This window comes from Onthophagus taurus, chromosome 3, assembly GCF_036711975.1.
Source record: "Onthophagus taurus isolate NC chromosome 3, IU_Otau_3.0, whole genome shotgun sequence".
Lineage (NCBI taxonomy): Eukaryota > Metazoa > Arthropoda > Insecta > Coleoptera > Scarabaeidae > Onthophagus > Onthophagus taurus.
This window is the reverse complement of record NC_091968.1, coordinates 28,557,448-28,578,864: the sequence shown is the minus strand read 5'-3', so window position 1 is coordinate 28,578,864 and position 21,417 is coordinate 28,557,448. Positions and strand designations below refer to the sequence as shown.

The 21,417-nt window shown below is 30.8% G+C and overlaps 4 protein-coding genes across 7 annotated transcripts; 3 read left to right on the top strand and 1 right to left on the bottom strand.

Annotated features, from left to right (window-relative positions):
• Positions 1-145: 145 nt before the first annotated feature.
• LOC111424010 (heterogeneous nuclear ribonucleoprotein glorund) lies at positions 146-8,934 on the bottom strand. 2 transcript variants are annotated; one of them, XM_023057396.2, is made up of 7 exons: positions 8,757-8,934; positions 8,311-8,563; positions 2,219-2,359; positions 1,829-1,967; positions 933-1,132; positions 724-863; positions 146-668 (listed from the first exon to the last, which is right to left on the bottom strand). In XM_023057396.2, exons 2-7 carry the CDS (start codon positions 8,561-8,563, stop codon positions 450-452), a joined length of 1,092 nt encoding a protein of 363 aa, XP_022913164.1. In that variant the 5' UTR covers positions 8,757-8,934; the 3' UTR covers positions 146-449. The 2 variants fall into 2 exon arrangements, with proteins under 2 accessions (XP_022913164.1, XP_022913163.1); XM_023057395.2 differs by having other exon boundaries at positions 912-1,132; positions 8,757-8,931.
• A 104-nt stretch (positions 8,935-9,038) lies between these two features.
• LOC111424011 (transaldolase) lies at positions 9,039-10,369 on the top strand. The gene is made up of 2 exons (XM_023057397.2): positions 9,039-9,274; positions 9,334-10,369. Exons 1-2 carry the CDS (start codon positions 9,160-9,162, stop codon positions 10,233-10,235), a joined length of 1,017 nt encoding a protein of 338 aa, XP_022913165.1. The 5' UTR covers positions 9,039-9,159; the 3' UTR covers positions 10,236-10,369.
• A 1,937-nt stretch (positions 10,370-12,306) lies between these two features.
• Positions 12,307-15,164, top strand: LOC111424020 (Strabismus domain-containing protein Vang). The gene has a single exon (XM_023057412.2). The coding sequence runs from the start codon at positions 12,838-12,840 to the stop codon at positions 14,509-14,511; it is 1,674 nt and encodes a 557-aa protein (XP_022913180.1). The 5' UTR covers positions 12,307-12,837; the 3' UTR covers positions 14,512-15,164.
• A 3,467-nt stretch (positions 15,165-18,631) lies between these two features.
• LOC111424033 (NADH-cytochrome b5 reductase 2) lies at positions 18,632-20,067 on the top strand. 3 transcript variants are annotated; one of them, XM_023057429.2, is made up of 3 exons: positions 18,632-18,768; positions 18,875-18,936; positions 19,065-20,067. In XM_023057429.2, exons 2-3 carry the CDS (start codon positions 18,910-18,912, stop codon positions 19,992-19,994), a joined length of 957 nt encoding a protein of 318 aa, XP_022913197.1. In that variant the 5' UTR covers positions 18,632-18,768; positions 18,875-18,909; the 3' UTR covers positions 19,995-20,067. The 3 variants fall into 3 exon arrangements, with proteins under 3 accessions (XP_022913197.1, XP_022913196.1, XP_022913199.1); XM_023057428.2 differs by having other exon boundaries at positions 18,837-18,936; XM_023057431.2 differs by lacking the exon at positions 18,875-18,936.
• The last annotated feature ends 1,350 nt before the right edge of the window (positions 20,068-21,417 follow it).

Here is a 21,417-nt window from a genome sequence, read left to right as displayed (position 1 = left end):
CTAAGTATGTAATGACAATTTCTGATGCTGTATTATAGCCTATCGAAATAAAATTATTTGACTTGTCAAATTAAAAAAGATTTCTACTATATCAACTTATTTATTTATAACTTTTTTTTATAAAAAGTTATTGAAATTATATTAATTATAATACTCATACCTTTTATTGACTCAGATACAAAATAAACGAACTAATCTATACAAAAAAAAACCTTACACAAGTCCCTCATTTTAAATTTTTCTTGAAAACACAACAGTCAACGTAACGCAAGGTACAAAATGTATATTATGTGTATAATAAGTAGTAGTTATATACGAGAGTCGCTTTAGCCTTTAAAAGAACTAGAGTAATTAGAAATTATACAAAAAAAAACAATCACCCATTTTCTTTCTTCATGTTTGTCTCAAATCCATCCTTATACACCCCTCTTTACCCTTTTTAAATATTTTCAAGTTCTTCTTCTGTTATTACCAGATGATCCCCCACCTCCGGACGGTGAAGAATTCAAAAATAACTCTATATATCTGTGTTGCATGTGTCCTTTATCTTTCGACATTGCCCTCACTGCATCGTCATGAGACGCAAACTCAACGTCAGCTTCCCCAGACGCCCTTCCGGTGTGGTCTTGAAGTAGTCGAATATTTACTGGAACTATCGGTTTAAAAAACTAAAATAAAAAAATTAATTAATTAGTAAATAATAATTTTTCAACAAAAACTTGCATCTGAGATATCAAGTTGGGTTGCTTTAAATGGTAACCCTCTCATATGTACACAATGAGCCCCATTTCCACGATCTTCCGAACTCCAATCACTCATATCAAACGTCGGGGATCTTTTTATAAACATCTCACCATTATTGCCTAAAACAAAACAATTAATTTTTAATTATTATCAATTATTTTATTTACCCGACATTGAAGAATTGCCACCTTTAAAACTCCGCGATCCCCGCGCTTGGAACCGACCACCACCTCCACTTCCATAGCGATCCCCACGATCATATGGTCCAGGTCTTGAATAGCTACCAATTGAACCACCTCCTCCACCACCACTTCCACCCATCCTCCGATAAGAGTAACCCAAGACACTGTTCACCTCTGACAAGCTGCTTCGAAAGATCTCAATGTACCTGTATTATTAACATTAAATAATTAATAACAATTTATAAAAAAAAACGATACAATGACAATTAAAGAATCCAAAAAGAAAAACTTAGAAAAACAGTTTTAATTTTCGGGTACATCTTTACTCCGTTAATTTTCTTATTAAGAAGTAAATCTTTTTTGTTATTAACACTCATATTCTCTAATTATTTTTAAATCTGATATTTTGGAGGTTATGTTTTTTTAAATTGACAAATTTGACGTTTAGAACAGCCAACCATGTAAAAATTAAATTATAATTATTACTTAATTATTAATTTAAAAATTTTTATTAATACTTATCTTTAATAATAAAAATTATTGTAAATAAAATTTTTAAAATAAAAGTTAAGGTAAAAGTATTTAAAAAAAAGTACCATTTTATGTTGGTGCTTCTGAAATGAAAATTAAATTTGAAGTTGTCAATGTCAAAATGTCAGAAAATTAGAGAATATAAAAAAATTTTTTTTATTTACAGAACAAGGGGTGTAAATCAGATAAAATGTAAGGATTAATTATTTTTACAGGATGGAAAGAAAAAATGGGTATATGGTAGGTAGAAGGTGACATCACCCACCCTCCCGGTTTATAAATAACCTTTTGCAATAAGAATAAAAAAGTGAAAATATGAAAACGCGAATCGAATCTATTTATTTTTATCTTTTTTTATTCGTTTTCCCCACCTGTGTCCAATCTTTTCCCGATGTTTCTGCAGAGCTTTCTCTGCCACTTCTTTGCTAACAAACTGAACGTAAGCCTCCCCCGAACTTCGCCCCGAGTAGTCAGTCAGTAGGGTTATTCCATTCGGCACAAGCTCCAACCCTAACCCAGAGACAAAGAGAACAAAACCCAGAGACAACGCTCTCATCAGTTAATCATATCCCTTAAAAAACTCTTAAAAAAATTATTATATTTTTAGATAACACTTAAAAAAATTAAATGACTTCTCTACGATTTCATTTTTTCATTTAAAACCTAACTTTTTTCTATCATAGAAAAATCCTTTTCCCCAAAATAAAAAAAAAACACTCAAACAACAGGGTTTATACAACAAATTTAACTTCAAATCTTACCCGTAAAAAATTGGGCAATTTCTTCTTTCGAACACCCAAACGGTAAACCTCGAAGTCGTACACAACCGTCCTCATTTGAGCCGCACGTTGGTCCACAACGTTTTATCACCCATTCCATTTCAGCTCGATTTACTTTAAATACTAAAAGCAATTTTTTATTAAAAAATTCAATCAAATTCCATCATTACTGTTATAAGAAATTATCAATGTAACGCCATCTAACAATAGAATAGTAAACATGTTAAGGTTATGTAAAGCAGCGTACGATTATTATCTATCGATATTTTATATCTATCGATCTATAACTAGAACTAGTTTAGCTGCACGTCTCTCAAGACGGCTAAAGTCGAGTGATTCTAGTTTTAGGTCTTGTATTAATGCTAGTGACAGTGTAAAACTAGAACTAACACTAGACCTAGAACTAGAAAGTTTCGGGTTTAGCCGTGCGTCTTCAGACTAAAAGTTTTTTTGTAACGTGTTTAGATTCCCCATTAACAACTTGCTACAAACATGAAATTCATCAAATTTTCATATTTTCGTATTTTTCTCGATATCTATGCATCTAGGAGTAAAAGTGCAAGAGAGCAATATTGTTAAGAATAAAATTTGCTATAACTTTTGTTCTAAAAGTTTTTTTGTAGTATGCTTAGATTCCTCAGTGGTACCTTCCATCAGCAACTTGCAAAAAACAAGGATTCTCAAATTTTCATGATTTTCTCGATATCTATGCATCTAGGAGTAAAAGTGCAAGAGAGCAATATTGTTAAGAATACAATTTGCTACAACATTTATTCTAAAAGTTTTTTTGTAATATGCTTAGGTTCCCCAGTGGTACCATCAACAACTTGCAAAATACAAGGATACATCAAATTTCCATATTTTCGTATTTTGCTCAATATCTATGCATCTAGGAGTAAAAGTGCAAGAGAGCAATATTGTTAAGAATAAAATTTGCTATAACTTTTGTTCTAAAAGTTTTTTTGTAGTATGCTTAGATTCCTCAGTGGTACCTTCCATCAGCAACTTGCAAAAAACAAGGATTATCAAATTTTCATGATTTTCTCGATATCTATGCATCTAGGAGTAAAAGTGCAAGAGAGCAATATTGTTAAGAATACAATTTGCTACAACATTTATTCTAAAAGTTTTTTTGTAATATGCTTAGGTTCCCCAGTGGTACCATCAACAACTTGCAAAATACAAGGATACATCAAATTTCCATACTTTCGTATTTTGCTCAATATCTATGCATCTAGGAGTAAAAGTGCAAGAGAGCAATATTGTTAAGAATAAAATTTGCTATAACTTTTGTTCTAAAAGTTTTTTTGTAGTATGCTTAGATTCCTCAGTGGTACCTTCCATCAGCAACTTACAAAAAACAAGGATTATCAAATTTTCATGATTTTCTCGATATCTATGCATCTAGGAGTAAAAGTGCAAGAGAGCAATATTGTTAAGAATACAATTTGCTACAACATTTATTCTAAAAGTTTTTTTGTAATATGCTTAGGTTCCCCAGTGGTACCATCAACAACTTGCAAAATACAAGGATTCATCAAATTTCCATATTTTCGTATTTTGCTCAATATCTATGCATCTAGGAGTAAAAGTGCAAGAGAGCAATATTATTAAGAATAAAATTTGCTACATCTTTTGTTCTAAACGTTTTTTTGTAGTATTCTTAGATTCCTCAGTGGTACCTACCATCAGCAACTTGCAAAAACAAGGATTCTCAAATTTTCATATTTTTCTCAATATCTATGCATCTAGGAGTATAAGTGCAAGAGAGTAATATTGTTAAGAATAAAATTTGCTATAACTTTTGTTCTAAAAGTTTTTTGTAGTATACTTATATTCCCCAGTGGTACCATCAACAACTTGTAGAAAACAAGGAATTCATCAAATTTACATATTTTCCTCTTTTTCTCGATATCTATTCATCTAAGAGCAAAAGTGCAACAGAGCAATATTGTTAACAACAAAATTTGCTACATCTTTTTTTCTAAACATTTTTTTGTAATATGCTTAGATTTCCCAGTGGTATCTACCATCAGCAACTTGCAAAAAACAAGGATTCTCAAATTTTCATGATTTTCATCAAGAGTTTCGGGTTTAGCCGTGCGTCTTCAGAACCCGAATATTTCTAGTTCTAGGTCTAGTGTTAGTTCTAGTTTTAGTTTAATAAAAATATGCAACATAGTGATATCATAGTGACAGTGATATACAGGTGTCCCGCAACGATTGTACAATACTTCACCAGCGTATTCTCTGATCGAAAATAGACAAAAAAAAAGTCTAATAAACATAGGTCCGAAAATGGACCATTCTCGATATTCAAAGTTTTAGTTTCATAAGTTGACCTATTGTTAACATCATTAATTGTAACGATTTACGAGCCCTAACAACTATACAGGGTGTACAAGAAGTATGGAATAATGGTTCTACAGCCTAAACTTCAACTTATATTAAAAAAAGTTTTAAATAAAAGTTACTTGAGACTATTTTCCGCATATGTTGGTGCAGAAATAAAATAAAAATGATGACAGTTTGAGTTATGACATGGTGAGTGTGTTTTTTAAATGGAACACCCTATATACTTTAAGGTTTTTGGATTCCTTTTGACAAGGTGTTTCAAAATGCCATAAGGTTTTAATGCTTTAAACTGCATAGTTTTCTCAATATCTATGCATCTAGGAGTATAAGTGCAAGAGAGTAATATTGTTAAGAATAAAATTTGCTATAACTTTTGTTCTAAAAGTTTTTTTGTAGTATACTTATATTCCCCAGTGGTACCATCAACAACTTGTAAAAAACAAGGAATTCATCAAATTTACATATTTTCCTCTTTTTCTCGATATCTATTCATCTAAGAGCAAAAGTGCAACAGAGCAATATTGTTAACAACAAAATTTGCTACATCTTTTGTTCTAAACATTTTTTTGTAATATGCTTAGATTTCCCAGTGGTATCTACCATCAACAATTTGCAAAAAACAAGGAATTCATCAAGAGTTTCAGGTTGAATATTTCCCGAATATTTCTAGTTCTAGGTCTAGTGTTAGTTCTAGTTTTAGTTTAATAAAAATATGCAACATAGTGATATCATAGTGACAGTGATATACAGGTGTCCCGCAACGATTGTACAATACTTCACCAGCGTATTCTCTGATCGAAAATATACAGGGAGTTCCATTTAAAAAACACACTCACCATGTCATAACTCAAACTGCCGACATCATTTTTATTTTATCTCTACATCAAGATATGCGGAAAATAGTCTCAAGTAACTCTTATTTAAAACTTTTTTTAATATAAGTTGAAGTTTAGGCTGTAGAACCATTATTCCATACTTTTTGTACACCCTGTATATTGGGACAAAATAAAATGTGTATATAATTAAGAATAATTAAACAGTTTAATTTCTTTTAACAATTTTGTCATATTAATATCATTTGATTATATAATTAACAACAATTTTGTCTAATGAACAACACAAAAAACAAAATACATACCCTATTGCTTCTAATTAAACTAGAAAAATGCATATTTTACCTGACAACTTAATATTGGGACAATACAAAGTAATTTCCATAAAAATGGAATAAATTAAGATAAGTAAACTGTGGAAATAACGTAAAATGAATTACGTTAAATTACCGGTTTGTTCTAAAGCTTGTAACATTGTTGCTGTTGAGTAAATCTGTATTTATCAATTAAAATGGTGCGTGGTATCAAAAATCCGTGAATTAATGATTAAAAATTATTGCCACAATAAAACAATACGTGAAAAAGCAGACGAACTTAATATTCCTAAAAGCACAGCGTGGAAAGTAATTAAACATTATGGAGAAACTGGGCAAATTTTAGAAAAAAAGGGTAAAAGTTCAGGTCGTCCAAAGTTAGTTTCTGATAGATATAAAAGAATACTTGTAAAAATCTGCAAAAAAGGACGAAGAAATATTTTAAGACAAATTATCGTGGAATGGAATAATGAAACTGGGTTAATTATATCAAGGGAATGCTGTCGCAAATGGATTCTTAAACGTGGATTAAAGTTTGATGAGGTTTATTGACAAGCAATAATTAAAAAATGTAGATTTTAGAAAAGTGTTGTTTTATAAGCAAAACAAAAATCACTGTTAACAGAAAAACAACAGAAAGCCAGGCTCACATATTAGATAATATTCAGCGATGAATCGAAATTTGCAATAAACATCAGGCATTTCATAAAGATTGTTTAAAACGTTGTATAAAATTTCCGAACCACTTAATTATTATAAAAACAAATTAAAATTCTTAAAAGCTTATGACATTAAATCTTTGAATATCCCGAAAATGGTCCATTTTCGGACCTATGTTTATTAGGCTTTTTTTGTTTATTTTCAATCAGAGAATATGCTGATGCAGTATTGTACAATCGTTACAGAACACCTGTATAGTGATATAACTAGCGCTACCTACCACTGTCACTAGAACTAACATTAGACCTAGAACTAGAAACATTCGAGTTTAGCCGCACGTCTCTCAAGACGGCTAAACCCGAATGATTCTAGTTCCAAGTCTTGTATCTTGTGAAAAAAACAGAACTGACCTATCCTAACATTCTTCACGCTATAATTTGGGGTTCAAAATAAAACTAACCTATCCTAACATTCCTTCACGCTATAATTGCGGTTTCTTCACGGTATAATTACGGTTCAAAAAAGACCGACATTCCTTCACGCTATAATTGGGGGAGTACAAAACAAAACTGACCTATCCTAACATTCCTTCACGCTATAATTGAGGTTCAAAAGAAAGAGGAGATTCCTACACGCTTTAATTTGGGGTTCAAAATAAAACTAACCTATCCTAACATTCCTTCACGCTATAATTGAGGTTCAAAAGAAAACCGACATTCCTTCATGGTACAATTAGAGTTTTAAAACAAAACTAACCTATCATAGGAATGATATTCCTTCACGCTATAATTGAGAATCAAAACAAATCTACATTCCTTCACGCTATAATTAGGGTTTAAAAGAAAACCAACCTCGGCGAAGTGAGCATAAATTTAAATGCTGTATGTTTGGTTTACTTTCCAATACATCAAAAATCGTCCATATATCATATACAGGTGCCCATTATGTATGGAAGATAGTATATATCTCGATAAATGTTGACTATATAGAAAACATTTTATAAAAAGTTGTTTAATATTTTATTTGTCATAATAAGACGGCATTCAATTGCTTTTAAGTTAGAAAAGAAATGAGTAACGAATAACACTTGAATTTTTTTAAATAATGTATCAAATAATTGCCAAAGTTTGAGAATTCACTAACAATTCTGGAATTATGCGTTGGTGCTCCGTCATATTGAGAATATATCATTTGAGACATATTTAATAGCAAATTGTCGACCAAAGGCAATTTAATGAAGAAAAGCAGTGAAGATATTCATTGGAGAAATACACCAAATAAAATTAATACAAGTCCAGTTAGTAGCTTACTTCTAAAAACAGATCAGTATAAACCTATTGTCATACAAGATGTATGACCAAGAAAATTGAAAACAATAAGAAATACAATAAATTGTATTACAATAGAAAAACAAGAAAACTACCTGATTTGATGATAGGACAAAGAGTTTATGTACAATTAAGACATGATTCAGAATGGACAAAAAGAAAGATAGAAGAAAAATTATCAGAAAAAAGCCTTTATGATTGATGTGGTTGGAAGATCTTATCATAGAGACAGAATAAATATAAAGGAAAGACAAGAAGAAATTAGCACAAAAAATGATCAAGAAAATCAACAAATATTTAATTCCAAAAAAGAAGAAGTTAAAATACCTGAAAGTAAGTGTGGACATTCAAGAAACCAGGAAACTTGATATAGAAAAACAAGAAATAAAGTTTGAAGAAACCAAGAAGCAAGAAAAAGATTAAAGAAAATTGGATTTGGCGAAAATCAATGTAACGCCATCTAACAATACAACAGTAAACATGTCAGTAAGTTAAGGTTATGTAAAAGAATGTAGTTATTGTTTGTATGTTAAATAAAGTTATTGTTCGAAATATAATAAACAAGTTGATTTATTTATAATTACCTTCTATATATCTATTTCCCATATGATCCCTATCTCTTTCACAGGCTCTTTCAACATCCTCCGAGTCTTCAAATTCAACAAATGCTTCTCCACTAGGCCTACCTTCACGTGAAGTAGTCATATGTACACCACTTTTTCCTCCTTTTACCTTCGAGTCTTTAAAAAATTTTAAGATTTCGTCAACGGTTGCTGACCACGGCAATCCGCGTAATTTAACGACGTAACCCTCATCTTGGTCTCCACCTCCAGACATCTAAACAACAACAAAACAAGAATTATTTGAAAAATTGAGGTTATGTTATGATACTTTTTGCAACATTAATTTACAACGGAGGAATTACCTGGAAATCCCGATGATAAAACGGTTAAAATAGAGGATTTATCGAGTATTTTCGTTTTATGATTAAAGATTAAATAGAACTTGGTTAAAATAATGATATTTTTACCTTTTCTGATGGAATGACAGCTGGACAAGTAACAAAACTTTAACAAATGTTTTCCAATGAAAAGAGAACGAACGATGTCGTTTTTTTTCTTATGATAACTCGATCAAATATGATAAATACCGCGATTTAGATACAAGCGAAATGGCGGAAATAGAACTGTCATAAATTGGTTAAAAATTTGGCGCCAAATTCAAAATGAATCTGTCAAAATAAAAAATCTTCGAAGATCATAAAAATCCTTTCGCGATACCATCCTTATCAAAACATAGATAACGGTAATTTCTACTTGAACATAATCCTTAAATTTTCCTTTTACTTCTCCCGCCTTCCATAACCTCACTTCCACTTCTTTTTTGTTCTTTTCCGTTCCACGTTGTTCCTGCGCTCTACAATCCTTTAAATTATGTCTTGTGCTGACTCTGTTGAACCAGTTTGTAAGAGAAGCAAAAGCGGGATGTCTTCTTTAGATCAATTAAAACAATTTACCACGGTTGTTGCGGACACCGGTGATTTTGAGGGTAATTAAGTAAATAACTTTTATGTAAGCGAATTTATCAAACAATTTTTATTTATTTAGCAATGGAAAAGTACAAACCTACGGATGCTACGACAAATCCGTCATTAATTCTCCAAGCTGCTTCTTTGCCTCAATACAAGCATCTTGTTGATGAAGCCATTCGATGTGGTTCTAAAATCGGTTCAACTCTTGATGAAAAATTAGAAGCCGCAATGGATACGATTTGTGTTTTATTTGGGGTTGAAATATTAAAAATCATTCCAGGACGAGTTTCCACAGAAGTAGACGCTCGTTTATCTTTTAATACAGATGCTAGTGTTCGGAAAGCTATACATTTAATTGAGCTATATGCCGAGCATGGTATCAAAAAAGATAGGATCTTGATTAAACTCGCTTCAACTTGGGAGGGAATTCGAGCTGCTCAAATTCTCGAAAAAGAACATGGAATCCATTGTAATTTGACCCTGTTATTTAGTATGGCTCAAGCTGTAGCTTGTGCTGAAGCCGGAGTTACTCTTATTTCACCATTCGTTGGGCGCATTTTAGATTGGTACATTGAAAATACAGATAAAAAGACTTACCAAGGTGATGAAGATCCTGGGGTTATTTCCGTTACAAAAATTTATAAATATTACAAACAATTTGGTTATAAAACTGTCGTTATGGGGGCTTCTTTCAGAAACATTGGTGAAGTTATCGCTTTGGCTGGTTGTGATTTATTAACCATAAGTCCAAAATTATTGGGCGAATTAGAAAATTCCACTGCTCCAGTTCCAAGAAAACTTGGAAATAAAGATGATAAAAATGAAGAATTGAAAAAGATTGTTTTGGATGAAAGCGGATTTAGATGGATGTTAAATGAGGATCGTATGGCTACTGATAAGCTATCTGATGGGATTAGAAAATTTGCTGTTGATGCTGTTAAATTAGAGAACGTTTTAAAAAATATGTTGAAAAAATAATTTGGGTTATGTAGAAATTGAGGTTAGGTTTTTTCTTTAAGTAAAAAAAACTTTGTAATATCAGTTAAGTTTTCTTTGTAATAAAAGATATAAAAATATATTATATAACGTGAATAATAAATCATTTTTTTTTATTTTTATTAACTTTTATTTTTAAATTTATTATTTTAATGTATTTCAAATTTTTCTCAATAGGTGGCGCAAATTTTTTTTTATAATCTAATAATTAATAATAAATTATAATATCTTATTTTCTATTATCATTTTTATTTAAAGATTATGATTCTTTAAATATAGATGATTTTTAATAAATTGGTTTAATAATAAATATAATTCTATTCATTATATGTATTTAAAATTTTTCCTACAAGATGTCGCTAAACTTAATAAACTTAATTTGTAGTCATGTTTTTGCAATAACTTTAACAATTCTTGAATGAAAATTACAACAATTTTACTAAAATAACAATCAAAAGCTTGATATATATAAGTCGCTTTATTTCTAAATAGTTTCTTATTAAATTTTATTTTATTCTATTTCAAATTTTTCTCAAAAGGTGGCGCAAAAACTTGTTTTTTTTATGATCTAATAATTAATAATAAATTATAATACCTTACTTTTTATTATCATTTGTATCTAAAGATAATGATTCTTTAATAAAGCTGATTTTTAATAAATTTTTTTAATAATAAATTTAAATCCATTCATTAAATGTTTCAAATTTTTCCTACAAGATGTCGCAAAGCTTACAACATATTTGTTGTTATTTTTTTGCCTTAATTTTAACAATTCTTGAATGAAAATTACAACGATTTTACTATAATAACAATCAAAAACTTAATCTAATATATATAAGTAGTTTTATTTCTAAATAGTTTCTTATTAAATTTTATTTTATTCTATTTCCAATTTTTCTCAAAAGGTGGCGCAAAATCTTTATTTTTTTTAAGATCTAATAATTAATAGTAGTAATAAATTAATATCTTACTTTTTATTATCATTTTTATGTAAAGATTAAGATTCTTTAATAAATCCGATTTATGCATATTTTTTAAAAATAAATTTAATTCCATTCATTAAACTTATTTCAAATTTTTCTCAATAGATGGCGCAAAAACTTTCCTTTTTTTTATGATGTAATGATTAATAATAAATTATAATACCTTACTTTTTATAATCATTTGTATCTAAAGATTATAAATCTTTAATAAAGCTGATTTTTCATACTTTTTTTAATAATAAATTTAAATCCATTAATGTAATTCAAATTTTTCCTACAAGATGTCGCTAAATTTAAAACCCATTTATTGTCATTTTAATAATTTTCGAATGAAAAATACAACGATTTTACTAAAATAACAATCAAAAACTTAATCTAATATATATAAGTAGTTTTATTTCTAAATAGTTTTTTATTGAATTTTATTTTATTCTATTTCAAATTTTTCTCAATTGGTGGCGCAAAAACATTTCTTTTAAGATCTAATAATTAATAATAAATTAATATCTTACTTTGCATTATCATTTTTATCTAAAGATTAAGATTCTTTAAAAAAATCCGATGTATGCTTTTTTAATAATAAATTTAATTCTATTCTTAAATGTATTTAAAATTTTTCCTACAAGATGTCGCTAAGCTAAAAACCCATTTGTTGTTATTTTTTTGCAATAATTTTAACAATTTTTGACTGAAAAGTGCAACGATTTTTATAAAATAACATTCAAAACCCCTCATATACTCAATCTAATGTATATAAATAGTTTTATTTCTAAATAGTTTCTTATTAAACTTTATTTTATGTTATTATATTTCAAATTTCTCTCAATAGGTGGGGCAAAAACTTTTTTTTTAAGATCTAATAATTAATAATAAATTAATATCTTACTTTCTATTATCATTTTCATGTAAAGATTAGGATTTAAAAAAAAATCTGATTTATGCATCTTTTTTAATAATAAATTTAATTCCATTCATGAAATATATTTCAAATTTTTCCTACAAGATGTCGCTAAACTTAAAACCCATTTGTTGTCATTTTTTTGCAATAATTTTAACAATTTTTGAATGAAAATTGCAACGATTTCACTAAAATAACACTCAAAACCCCTCAAAAACTTAATCTAATATATACAATAGTTTAATTTCACCCGGTTTAATTAAACCATGTCAGAAAAAGCAGAAAATAATGTAGTAGCAGCCATCTTCTTGTAATAGAAGCAATTAAATCAAACCACAACCTTTTACATAAAACCGTTCTTGAAGTTTTTTAAATAAAAGCATTAATATTAAATAAACGAGAAACATATTTGCGTTAAAACAACAACCAAAATGAGTGATAAAAGGTGATTGATTAAATTAAAAGTTAAAAAAATCCGGGTAAAAAGAACCTAAAATCCATCAACAAACCAGAACTAAAAAAGAACCCAAAAAGAATTCTTAAACACAATAAAAACTACTTTAGTAAAGTGTTTACAATATGTCAGAAATAAGAAACAAGAAATTTCAATGTCAATGAACTTGGACAGATAGCAGGTGCAACAAAAATTATTAAGATCCCTTTAAATGCTGTTCACTAAAATCGAAGAAAAACGGACGTTTTTATGGGTTACGAGACCGGAGGCCGTGACATGGAGACGGAATCAGTGAAATCGGAGAATAGTTCCAGGTCGAGAAGGTCTCGAGGACACCGAAACAACTACAGGCAGCACTCCCATCGAAGTACCCGAAGCACAAAACGTACCAAAAACGAATCTGATATGGCCCCATTTCAAACGGCGGTTACTTTAACCCCCGAAAATCGTGACGGACAAGAAGTAATTGAAGTCCAAATCTTACCACAAGATGATAATTGGGGTGAAAACACCACAGCGATTACCGGAAATACATCCGAACAATCAGAATCAACTGAAGATGTGAGTAATTGGCCTGGAGAACCCGATACAGGGTTAAGTTTTATTTGTCAACGATATGTGGGAAGTTGTTTAACCTATGTTTTATCGATAGCCGCGTTTTTAAGCCCTTTAGCGATGGTTGTTTTACCTAAGATAGGATTTTTTCCAGCTTTATCAACAAGTTTAGTGCAGAATTCCGAAAAGTTATTAGCATGTACAGCGGAATGTAAAGGACAATTAATCGCTTTAGCATTTAAATTGGTTATTTTAGCAGTCGGCGCTTGGGCTGTTTTCTTAAGAAAACCAACTCAAACGTTACCGAGAATTTATTTATTTCGCGCGGCTATTTTAAGCTTCGTTTTAATCTGCACCTTTTCCTATTGGTTGTTTTATATCGTTCAAGTAACAGAAGCAGCTCGAGCAGCAATAACCCTTGAAGAATCGGTCGATTATAAAGCTTTAGTATCATACGCTTCAACATTAACTGATACTTTACTTTTTATCCATTATTTATCTGTAATTTTAATGGAAATTCGCCATTTAAAATCGTCGTATTATATTAAAATCGTTCGATCACCCGATGGTGAATCAAAAGCGTACGCAATCGGTCAATTTAGTATTCAAAGAGCTGCAGTTTGGGTGTTGGAGAAGTATTACACGGAATTCCCGATTTATAATCCATATCTTGAGCGAATCCCCGTTTCAAAATCATCGCGTCAAAAAGCGTCATCGAGTTTTAAATTTTATGAAGTCGATGGAGTTAATAACACATCAATGCAACAATCGCAATCTCGCGCTATGTTAGCTGCTCACGCTCGAAGAAGAGATTCATCTCATAACGAACGTTTTTACGAGGAGCATGAATATGAGAGGAGGGTTAAAAAACGGAAAGCTCGATTAATAACAGCCGCGGAAGAAGCTTTTACTCACATAAAACGATTACATAACGATCAAATCCCCGCGATTCCGATGGATCCGCACGAAGCGGCTCAAGCAATTTTCCCATCGATGGCTCGCGCTTTACAAAAATATTTAAGGGTGACTCGCCAACAACCGAGACACTCGGTCGAATCGATTTTAATACATTTAGCGAATTGTTTGAGTAACGATTTGACCCCGCGAGCGTTTTTGGAACCCTATTTAATCACGGAACCCGTTCTTCAAAACGATAAGGAACAAAAAGAAGTACAAACGTGGGCGTTGATTTGCGAAGAATTATTATCGCGACCTATCGGAGATAACGTAACGTTTCATTTAAGACAAAACGATGTTTCTTTGGTGTGTACAATTAAAAAATTACCGCATTTTAACGTAACCGAAGAGGTTATGGATCCGAAAAGTAATAAATTCGTTTTGAGATTGAATTCAGAAACTTCCGTATGACCTATTGTGCAATACGATCGACTGATTTGATTGTTTAATCGATTTTATTTAAATCTAAATAGATGTAAGTTAAATAAGAAGGATTTTTTTGAGTAATTTGATTGATCACAAAAAATTTGTGCGTTAAATTAAAAATAAATTGAGTATTAAAGGAAAGTTGTAATAATAATAATAATAGTAATCGCACATTCTCGAATAATAATCGTAATCTATTAATTAATTCTATATTCTTTTCTATTGTGATATTATTTCGTTCGTACTATATCTGTAAGATAAGATCTGCTCAAATTTCTATTTTATTTTCTTCGTTTTTTTTCTATTTATTCGGTTTAAGTATAATTTTACGACGATACGAACCCACAACGAGTGAAAAAGTACACTAATCTACAAATAAATTTTCATGATAAAAGGAAAAATATTTTTTACAAAATATAATAATAATAATCCAATATGTAACGTACTTTTTATACTTGAAATCGTAACAACAATGTACTTATTATTAAGATAAGCTAAAAAAAGAACAGTATTTCTTTTATTTTAACAATAAAATTGTAAATGTAGCTTTTTATACTGCGATTTTTTTTTATGTATGTAAAAATAAATAAAAAAATACATATACGAGGAGTGTGAATAATAAATGTAATAATTACCAATATTGTTTTTGTTGGGTTATTATTAAGCTTTCAATGGGATGTAGCTTTGATAGAACATAACAACTGAGTGGTGTTTTGTTACAACTAAAACTCAAACTTAACACGCCCTAGTAAACAAAAATGAAGTTTTACAAAACAATAACTTAAACTCTAACAACTACCGTATTTGCCCGAATATAAGGCGAGGTTTTACCACTCGCCTTATATTCGGAATTTTACCAACAAATTAAAAATGGCGTGTTAGCGCAGAAGCAAGCGTAAGCGGGCTCAAAGAGTGTCATTCGCTTCCAGCCTGCTAGTTATGTAAATAGGGGAAGTCCCTAAATGCTTACAGCCGATGTGAAGTTAGGTAGATAAGGCGCGCTTTTGTTATTCGTTAGCAAACTCTTGTACGGATTAGACTTGTTGAGAGTGCCGCATCAGTTATGTGTGATCGAGTTGAAAAACGGGGTACGGCGAATAGGTAAAAATATCTGAACAAGATATGATGCCAATTTTAAAATTATGGTTATTCGTGAAGCAGAAAAAACAAACAATTGTGCAGCCGCTAAAAAGTATAGTACAACAGAAAACAATATTAGACGTAGGCGACTGCAAAAAAGAAAATCTTTTGAATGCTCACTCAACACGAGAATCCTTTTGAGGATCCAAAAAAAATCGATTTTCAGAAATTGATGAAATTGTTGTTGATTTTGTAAATGAAATGCGTGGACAAGGATTTCCACTAACAAGAGAAACAATTCAATTAAAAGCTCAAGAAATAGCTAAAAGCAAAAATATTCCTCAAACTATATTTAAGGCAAGTTATGGATGGTGCAGAAGAATGATGATTAGGGAGTGGATTATGTTTACGACTCGTACAACATTAGCCCAAATGTTGGAAGTTAGCAGTATTTCCTAACGGAACAAAACTTCCTCTTTATGTGGTACTTAAAAGAAAAACCATGCCAAGGGACAAATTTCCAGATGGAATTATAATTAGGGTACAAGAGGAAGGATGGATGGATCAAGCACTGGTTATAGATTGGATAAGAAGTGTTTGGGCAAATCAACAAAGGAATGATGGGGAGAGAGCAATGCTTATATTGGATGCTTTTCGGGGTCACCTTGCATAACAAGTGCGGGAAGAAATTAAGATGTAAAATACAGATTTAGTCATTATTCCTGGTGGTATGAGTTCACCAGGTTTTAGACGCTGTAGTCAATAAACCCTTTAAGGATCACTTAAAGAAACTGTTTTCAAATTGGCTTCAGTCAAATGATCATCCACTTTCTCCCAGTGGAAAAATAAAAAACCACAAGTTACAATGCTATGTGAGTGGATGTTAGAGGCTTGGACCAAGCTACTAGGGCTACTAGTGATGAATCGAGTACTGAAGAGAGTGATGTGGATGACGCATGTGAAATGAATGATGACTAGATATGTGTTGTTATTTAGTATATTTGAAAATACTTTTATTGATAAAGTACATATTCTAAAACTTACCTATGATTTCTTAATAGTATGCCACATACATTATATTTGTAAATGACATTAAGGTAAGTATAATATATTTGTGTATATAAGGCTTATATCAGCGACTTTTTCATATTTTCAATGTCGTTTTAGATATTTGGTAAAAATGACGTGCGGAAAACTAGGGTTCGCCTTATATTCGAGTAAATACAGCCATTTTTTACGAACATGTAGGGGTCGCCTACATTCTTCACCAATCAACTCTTCCATAAAACTCTTGATATGTAGTAACTCCTTACAGCATTCGGCTGCCGCAATACTCCGCTTCTGAGGTTGATCACGCAACAATTAGCTGTTTTCTCGTTGTCCAACCGATCGGTCCTTCGTTTAACATTATTACATAACCACTAACGCTATTGCGCGTATCTGTACAATTTGCATAGTCAGCATCTGTAAATGCTTGCAGTTTTAAATTTCTTATTAATTAGTTACGTCACATCTTTTTGTATTTTTAACATATCCAGTAGCAAAATTTACAGCGAAGCTTATGTCTGGTCTGGTTTTGTTAGTTAAGTAAACTGCCTACTGCTTCTTGATATGGAAAGTCTTTATTTATCTCTTAATTATCACTTCGTTTTACATCACTAAGGGCCGGTTGTACCACCTCCCGATAAGTTTATCCGATAGATAAATTGGCGCACTTAGGCCCACTTTTACCACCTCCTGATAAATTTATCCGATAGATAAATCCAGTTCTTAGCCAATGAGAGCGCTTAAAACCGTGGTAACCATGGCAACTATCCTCTAGATAGTTTATCAAGAGGATGGTAAAAGTGGACCTTAGGGTCGTTACTACCATCTTCTGGTTAAGCTATCTAAGGGATTATTACCACAGTTACGGCTATTTTACGCTTTCTGATTGGCTAGTAGATGGGTTTATCTATAAGATAAATTTATCTAAAAGATGGTAGTAATGGACCTTAACCAATGAGAGCGCTTAAAACCGCTGTAACCATGGTAATTATCCGCTAGATAGTTTATCGGGAGGTGGTACAACCGGCCCTTAGTCTTAATGGTATTTTAGTTTTTTACTGTTGTCAATTTTAAATTTTTCAATAACTTGGTTTATATTGTCCTTTTGATAAAGCTTCTTCATTTAATTTTACGTTTTGTCCAAGAAATATGTTTGGTTTTTTCAATTTACAGACTTGTCCTTCTAAATTGCTATATCCCTGTGGTATCTTCATGTAGATATCTTCTTCCAGTTCGCCATACAAAAATGAAGTTATTATATCAAATTTTGTTATTTTACATGCTTCTGCAGCTGCTGTTGCTAATATTGCTCTAATACAGCTCATACTTGCTACAGGACTGAATAACTCTTCAGTCCTGTAGCCATTTATTATTCCATCAAATGTCAAATAAGAACTTTACATTCGTTTTCGCTACTCTATCTGTCAATTTATTTTCAAAATCCTTAAATAATCCTTCATTGTTTGACATATGACTTGTTACACCTGAGTCAATTACGAATGCTATACTTTCCATTTTTATTTCTTCTGTAAGAAAAGCTGTTTTTGTTTCCGTTTCTAAAGAACAATCCTTTTCAGCGTGATTGTTCTTCTTGCAAATTCCATATTTGTCCTTTTGTTCTGAAGCAAACTTTCTTCTTTTTATATTCTTTAATTTTACAAAATCTTCCGATATCTCCACGTTATTTAAATGTTTACACTAAACCTCAAACTTAACAGTTTTAATAATTATTTATAATAATTCAAAATGTTTAAAAAAATTAAGTTTCGAATTAAATGTCACAATTGACAATCATTATTACCAACTTAATTATTTTTAAGCTAAAAAGTAACCAAAAAATTAATTTAACATAAAAAATTCCTTTACTTTTGTTATTAATATTAATAATAATGTAATTATAATAATAATTAAAAACAAATTATTTAAAAATTATTGATTTTTAATCTAGGGATTTTATTTTTAACCCTCAAAAAAGTTCATGCCCCCGAATGGAGGTCAATACGTAACAGTTAAGATATTCCAAAGAAAAATCTTTAAGTGATGAGTAAATAGTTCGTGATCGCAAATAAATAAAAATCCTAAATAATCATCGTCATGCCGAGTAATACTCAATTGGTGAGTTGAAATTATATATGTTGTTAACCTTGGATCGGCAAGATAATTATCTCCAATAATCTCAATAGCTAACGCTCGCTTTTTAACTAAACGCGATTTTCAACAGCTTGTTTCCCGCATTTACGCTTTTCTGGCTCGAGAATGAGTTCACAGGAAGATTCTAATCAGGTATTCGTTTGTGTTGAATCATCCATGTAACATTAAAAATCGATTTTGTCCTTAAAAAACGCTTTCACTAACATATTCACCACTTAACATCATAAATTTGTTATTAATAAATACATATTTCCTTATAGGTTGTACCTGTTGTGATTGGAGTAGGAGTTGTATTAATTTCAGTGATAATTTATAAAGTATATTTCTCAGAAAAACCTTCAAAATCATCAAAATCCACCAAAAAAACCCAACGAAATCAATTAATCACCTTAGAAGACCCACAAAATAAATATCAATTACCTTTAATTGAAAAAGAAGAAATAAGTCATGATACACGAAGATTTCGATTTGGTTTACCATCAAATAACCATGTTTTAGGGTTACCAATCGGACAACACATCCAATTATCAGCAAAAATTAATGATGAACTCACAATTAGATCATACACTCCAGTTAGTTCTGATGAAGATAAAGGTTATGTTGATTTAGTGATTAAAGTTTATATGAAAAATGTGCACCCAAAATTCCCTGATGGTGGAAAAATGACCCAATATTTAGAAGCAATGAAATTAGGGGATAAGATTGATTTTCGCGGTCCTTCCGGTCGATTAAATTATCAAGGAAACGGCCAATTTGCAATTAAAAAGCTTCGAAAAGATCCTGCACAAATTGTTACAGTTAAAAAAGTTTCCATGATCGCCGGAGGCACTGGAATTACACCAATGCTACAATTAGTTAGACATATCGCTAAGGATCCTACTGATAATACCGAATTATGTTTGCTTTTTGCAAATCAAACTGAAAAAGATATTTTGGTCCGAAAGGAATTGGAAGAATGCGCCGAAAAATATCCCCAACAATTTAAGTTGTGGTACACTTTAGATACACCACCGGAAGGATGGAAATACAGTTCAGGATTTATTAATGAAAATATGTTGAAAGAACACATTTTTCCACCGGGAAAAGATTCGCTAGTTTTAATGTGCGGACCACCTCCGATGGTTAATTACGCTTGTATTCCAAATTTGGATAAATTGGGTTATGATAAAGACTTATATTTCGCTTATTGAAATGTTACTTAATGTATTAATCGGTTAATATTGTTCGAAGTTGTTCAATAAATTAAAATTATCATATCTAAAAGTTTGCGTTTATGACATAACCTAAGATAACCTCAAAATTATAAAAATATTAGTTTTAATTATTTAACCTTTTTTTGAATCAATGTTATTGATTAAATTTGTGGATTTTTTTTTGTTTTTAAATAAATTAAGTTAATTATATAAATAATAAAAGGGAAATATTTAAAATTACAAACTCACCTAAAATTTGTACCAGGATAACCAACTTAATTTTTAACAAAAAAATTTTTTTTTTAAATATTAATTTTTTTTTAAATTTATTTAACACGAAAACTGGTCATTATTGATCACTACTAGAACCATTAGTTTATCTATATTAAATTCTATTTATTAAAGCCTAACTTTATTTCTTCTTAAAATGTCACTAACTTGTCACTAATCCATTCCATCTACACTAACACTATACCTAGCACTAGAATCATTTGGGTTTAGTCGTCTTTAGAGACGTGCGGCTAAACCCAAATGATTCTAGTTCTAGGTATAGTGTTAGTGCTAGTTTTACACTTACACTGACATTAGAACTAACATTAGACCTAGAACTAGAAACATTTGTGTTTAGCTGTCTTTAGACACGTGCGGCTAAACCCGAATGATTCTAGTTCTTGGTCTAGCGCTGCATAATAATTAAAACTAGAACTAATACTAGCACTATTACTATGTAGAACTAATACTATACATAGAACTAGAATCATTTGGATTTAGCTGCACGTCTCTAAAGACGGCTAAACTCGAATGATTCTAGTTCTAGGTCTAATGTTAGTTCTAGTGACAGTGCAAGTATAAAACTAGCACTGCTACTATGTAGAACTCACACTATACATAGAACTAGAATCATTTGGGTTTAGCGGCACGTCTCTAAAGACGGCTAAACCCGAATGATTCTAGTTCTAGATATAGTGTTAGTGCTAATTTTACACTTGCACTGTCACTAGAACTAACATTAGACCTAGAACTAGAAACATTTGTGTTTAGCCGTCTTTAAAGACGTGCGGCTAAACCCGAATGATTCTAGTTCTTGGTCTACCGCAGCATTATAATTAAAACTAGAACTAACCAGACGCACGGCTAACCCCGAAACATTCTAGTTCACTAGGCAAGTTTGGCTAGCACTAGTTTACTCACTAGGCAAAATCAAATGGCTTAGTTCTCTTTAATTTTTGTTGAAGGTTTTCATTTTCAAAGAGAAGAGACACTAGCATTAACGTGGTTGTCAACTCTAGATTTATGTTTTTGTGCAAACCGCTTTATTTCGCTATATACATCCACGATCTCAAGATCCTTAATGATATCTCTGTTCCAAACATACCATGGCGCATTCTCAAGATTTTATTTTGTAATCTTTGTATGGTTT

What these genes read in the sequence shown, in the direction of transcription:
- LOC111424010 (XM_023057395.2), bottom strand. Translation starts at nt 8,563, where the DNA reads ATGTCTGGAGGTGGAGACCAAGATGAGGGTTACGTCGTTAAATTACGC. An exon ending in CGGGAAAAGATTGGACACAG is followed by an intron (nt 1,133 to 1,828) that starts GTGGGGAAAACG and finishes TTAATAATACAG; the next exon opens with GTACATTGAGATCTTTCGAA. An exon ending in CCCAACTTGATATCTCAGAT is followed by an intron (nt 669 to 723) that starts GCAAGTTTTTGT and finishes TTTTTATTTTAG; the next exon opens with TTTTTTAAACCGATAGTTCC.
- LOC111424011 (XM_023057397.2), top strand. Translation starts at nt 9,160, where the DNA reads ATGTCTTGTGCTGACTCTGTTGAACCAGTTTGTAAGAGAAGCAAAAGC. An exon ending in GGACACCGGTGATTTTGAGG is followed by an intron (nt 9,275 to 9,333) that starts GTAATTAAGTAA and finishes TTATTTATTTAG; the next exon opens with CAATGGAAAAGTACAAACCT.
- LOC111424020 (XM_023057412.2), top strand. Translation starts at nt 12,838, where the DNA reads ATGGGTTACGAGACCGGAGGCCGTGACATGGAGACGGAATCAGTGAAA.
- LOC111424033 (XM_023057429.2), top strand. Translation starts at nt 18,910, where the DNA reads ATGAGTTCACAGGAAGATTCTAATCAG. An exon ending in CACAGGAAGATTCTAATCAG is followed by an intron (nt 18,937 to 19,064) that starts GTATTCGTTTGT and finishes ATTTCCTTATAG; the next exon opens with GTTGTACCTGTTGTGATTGG.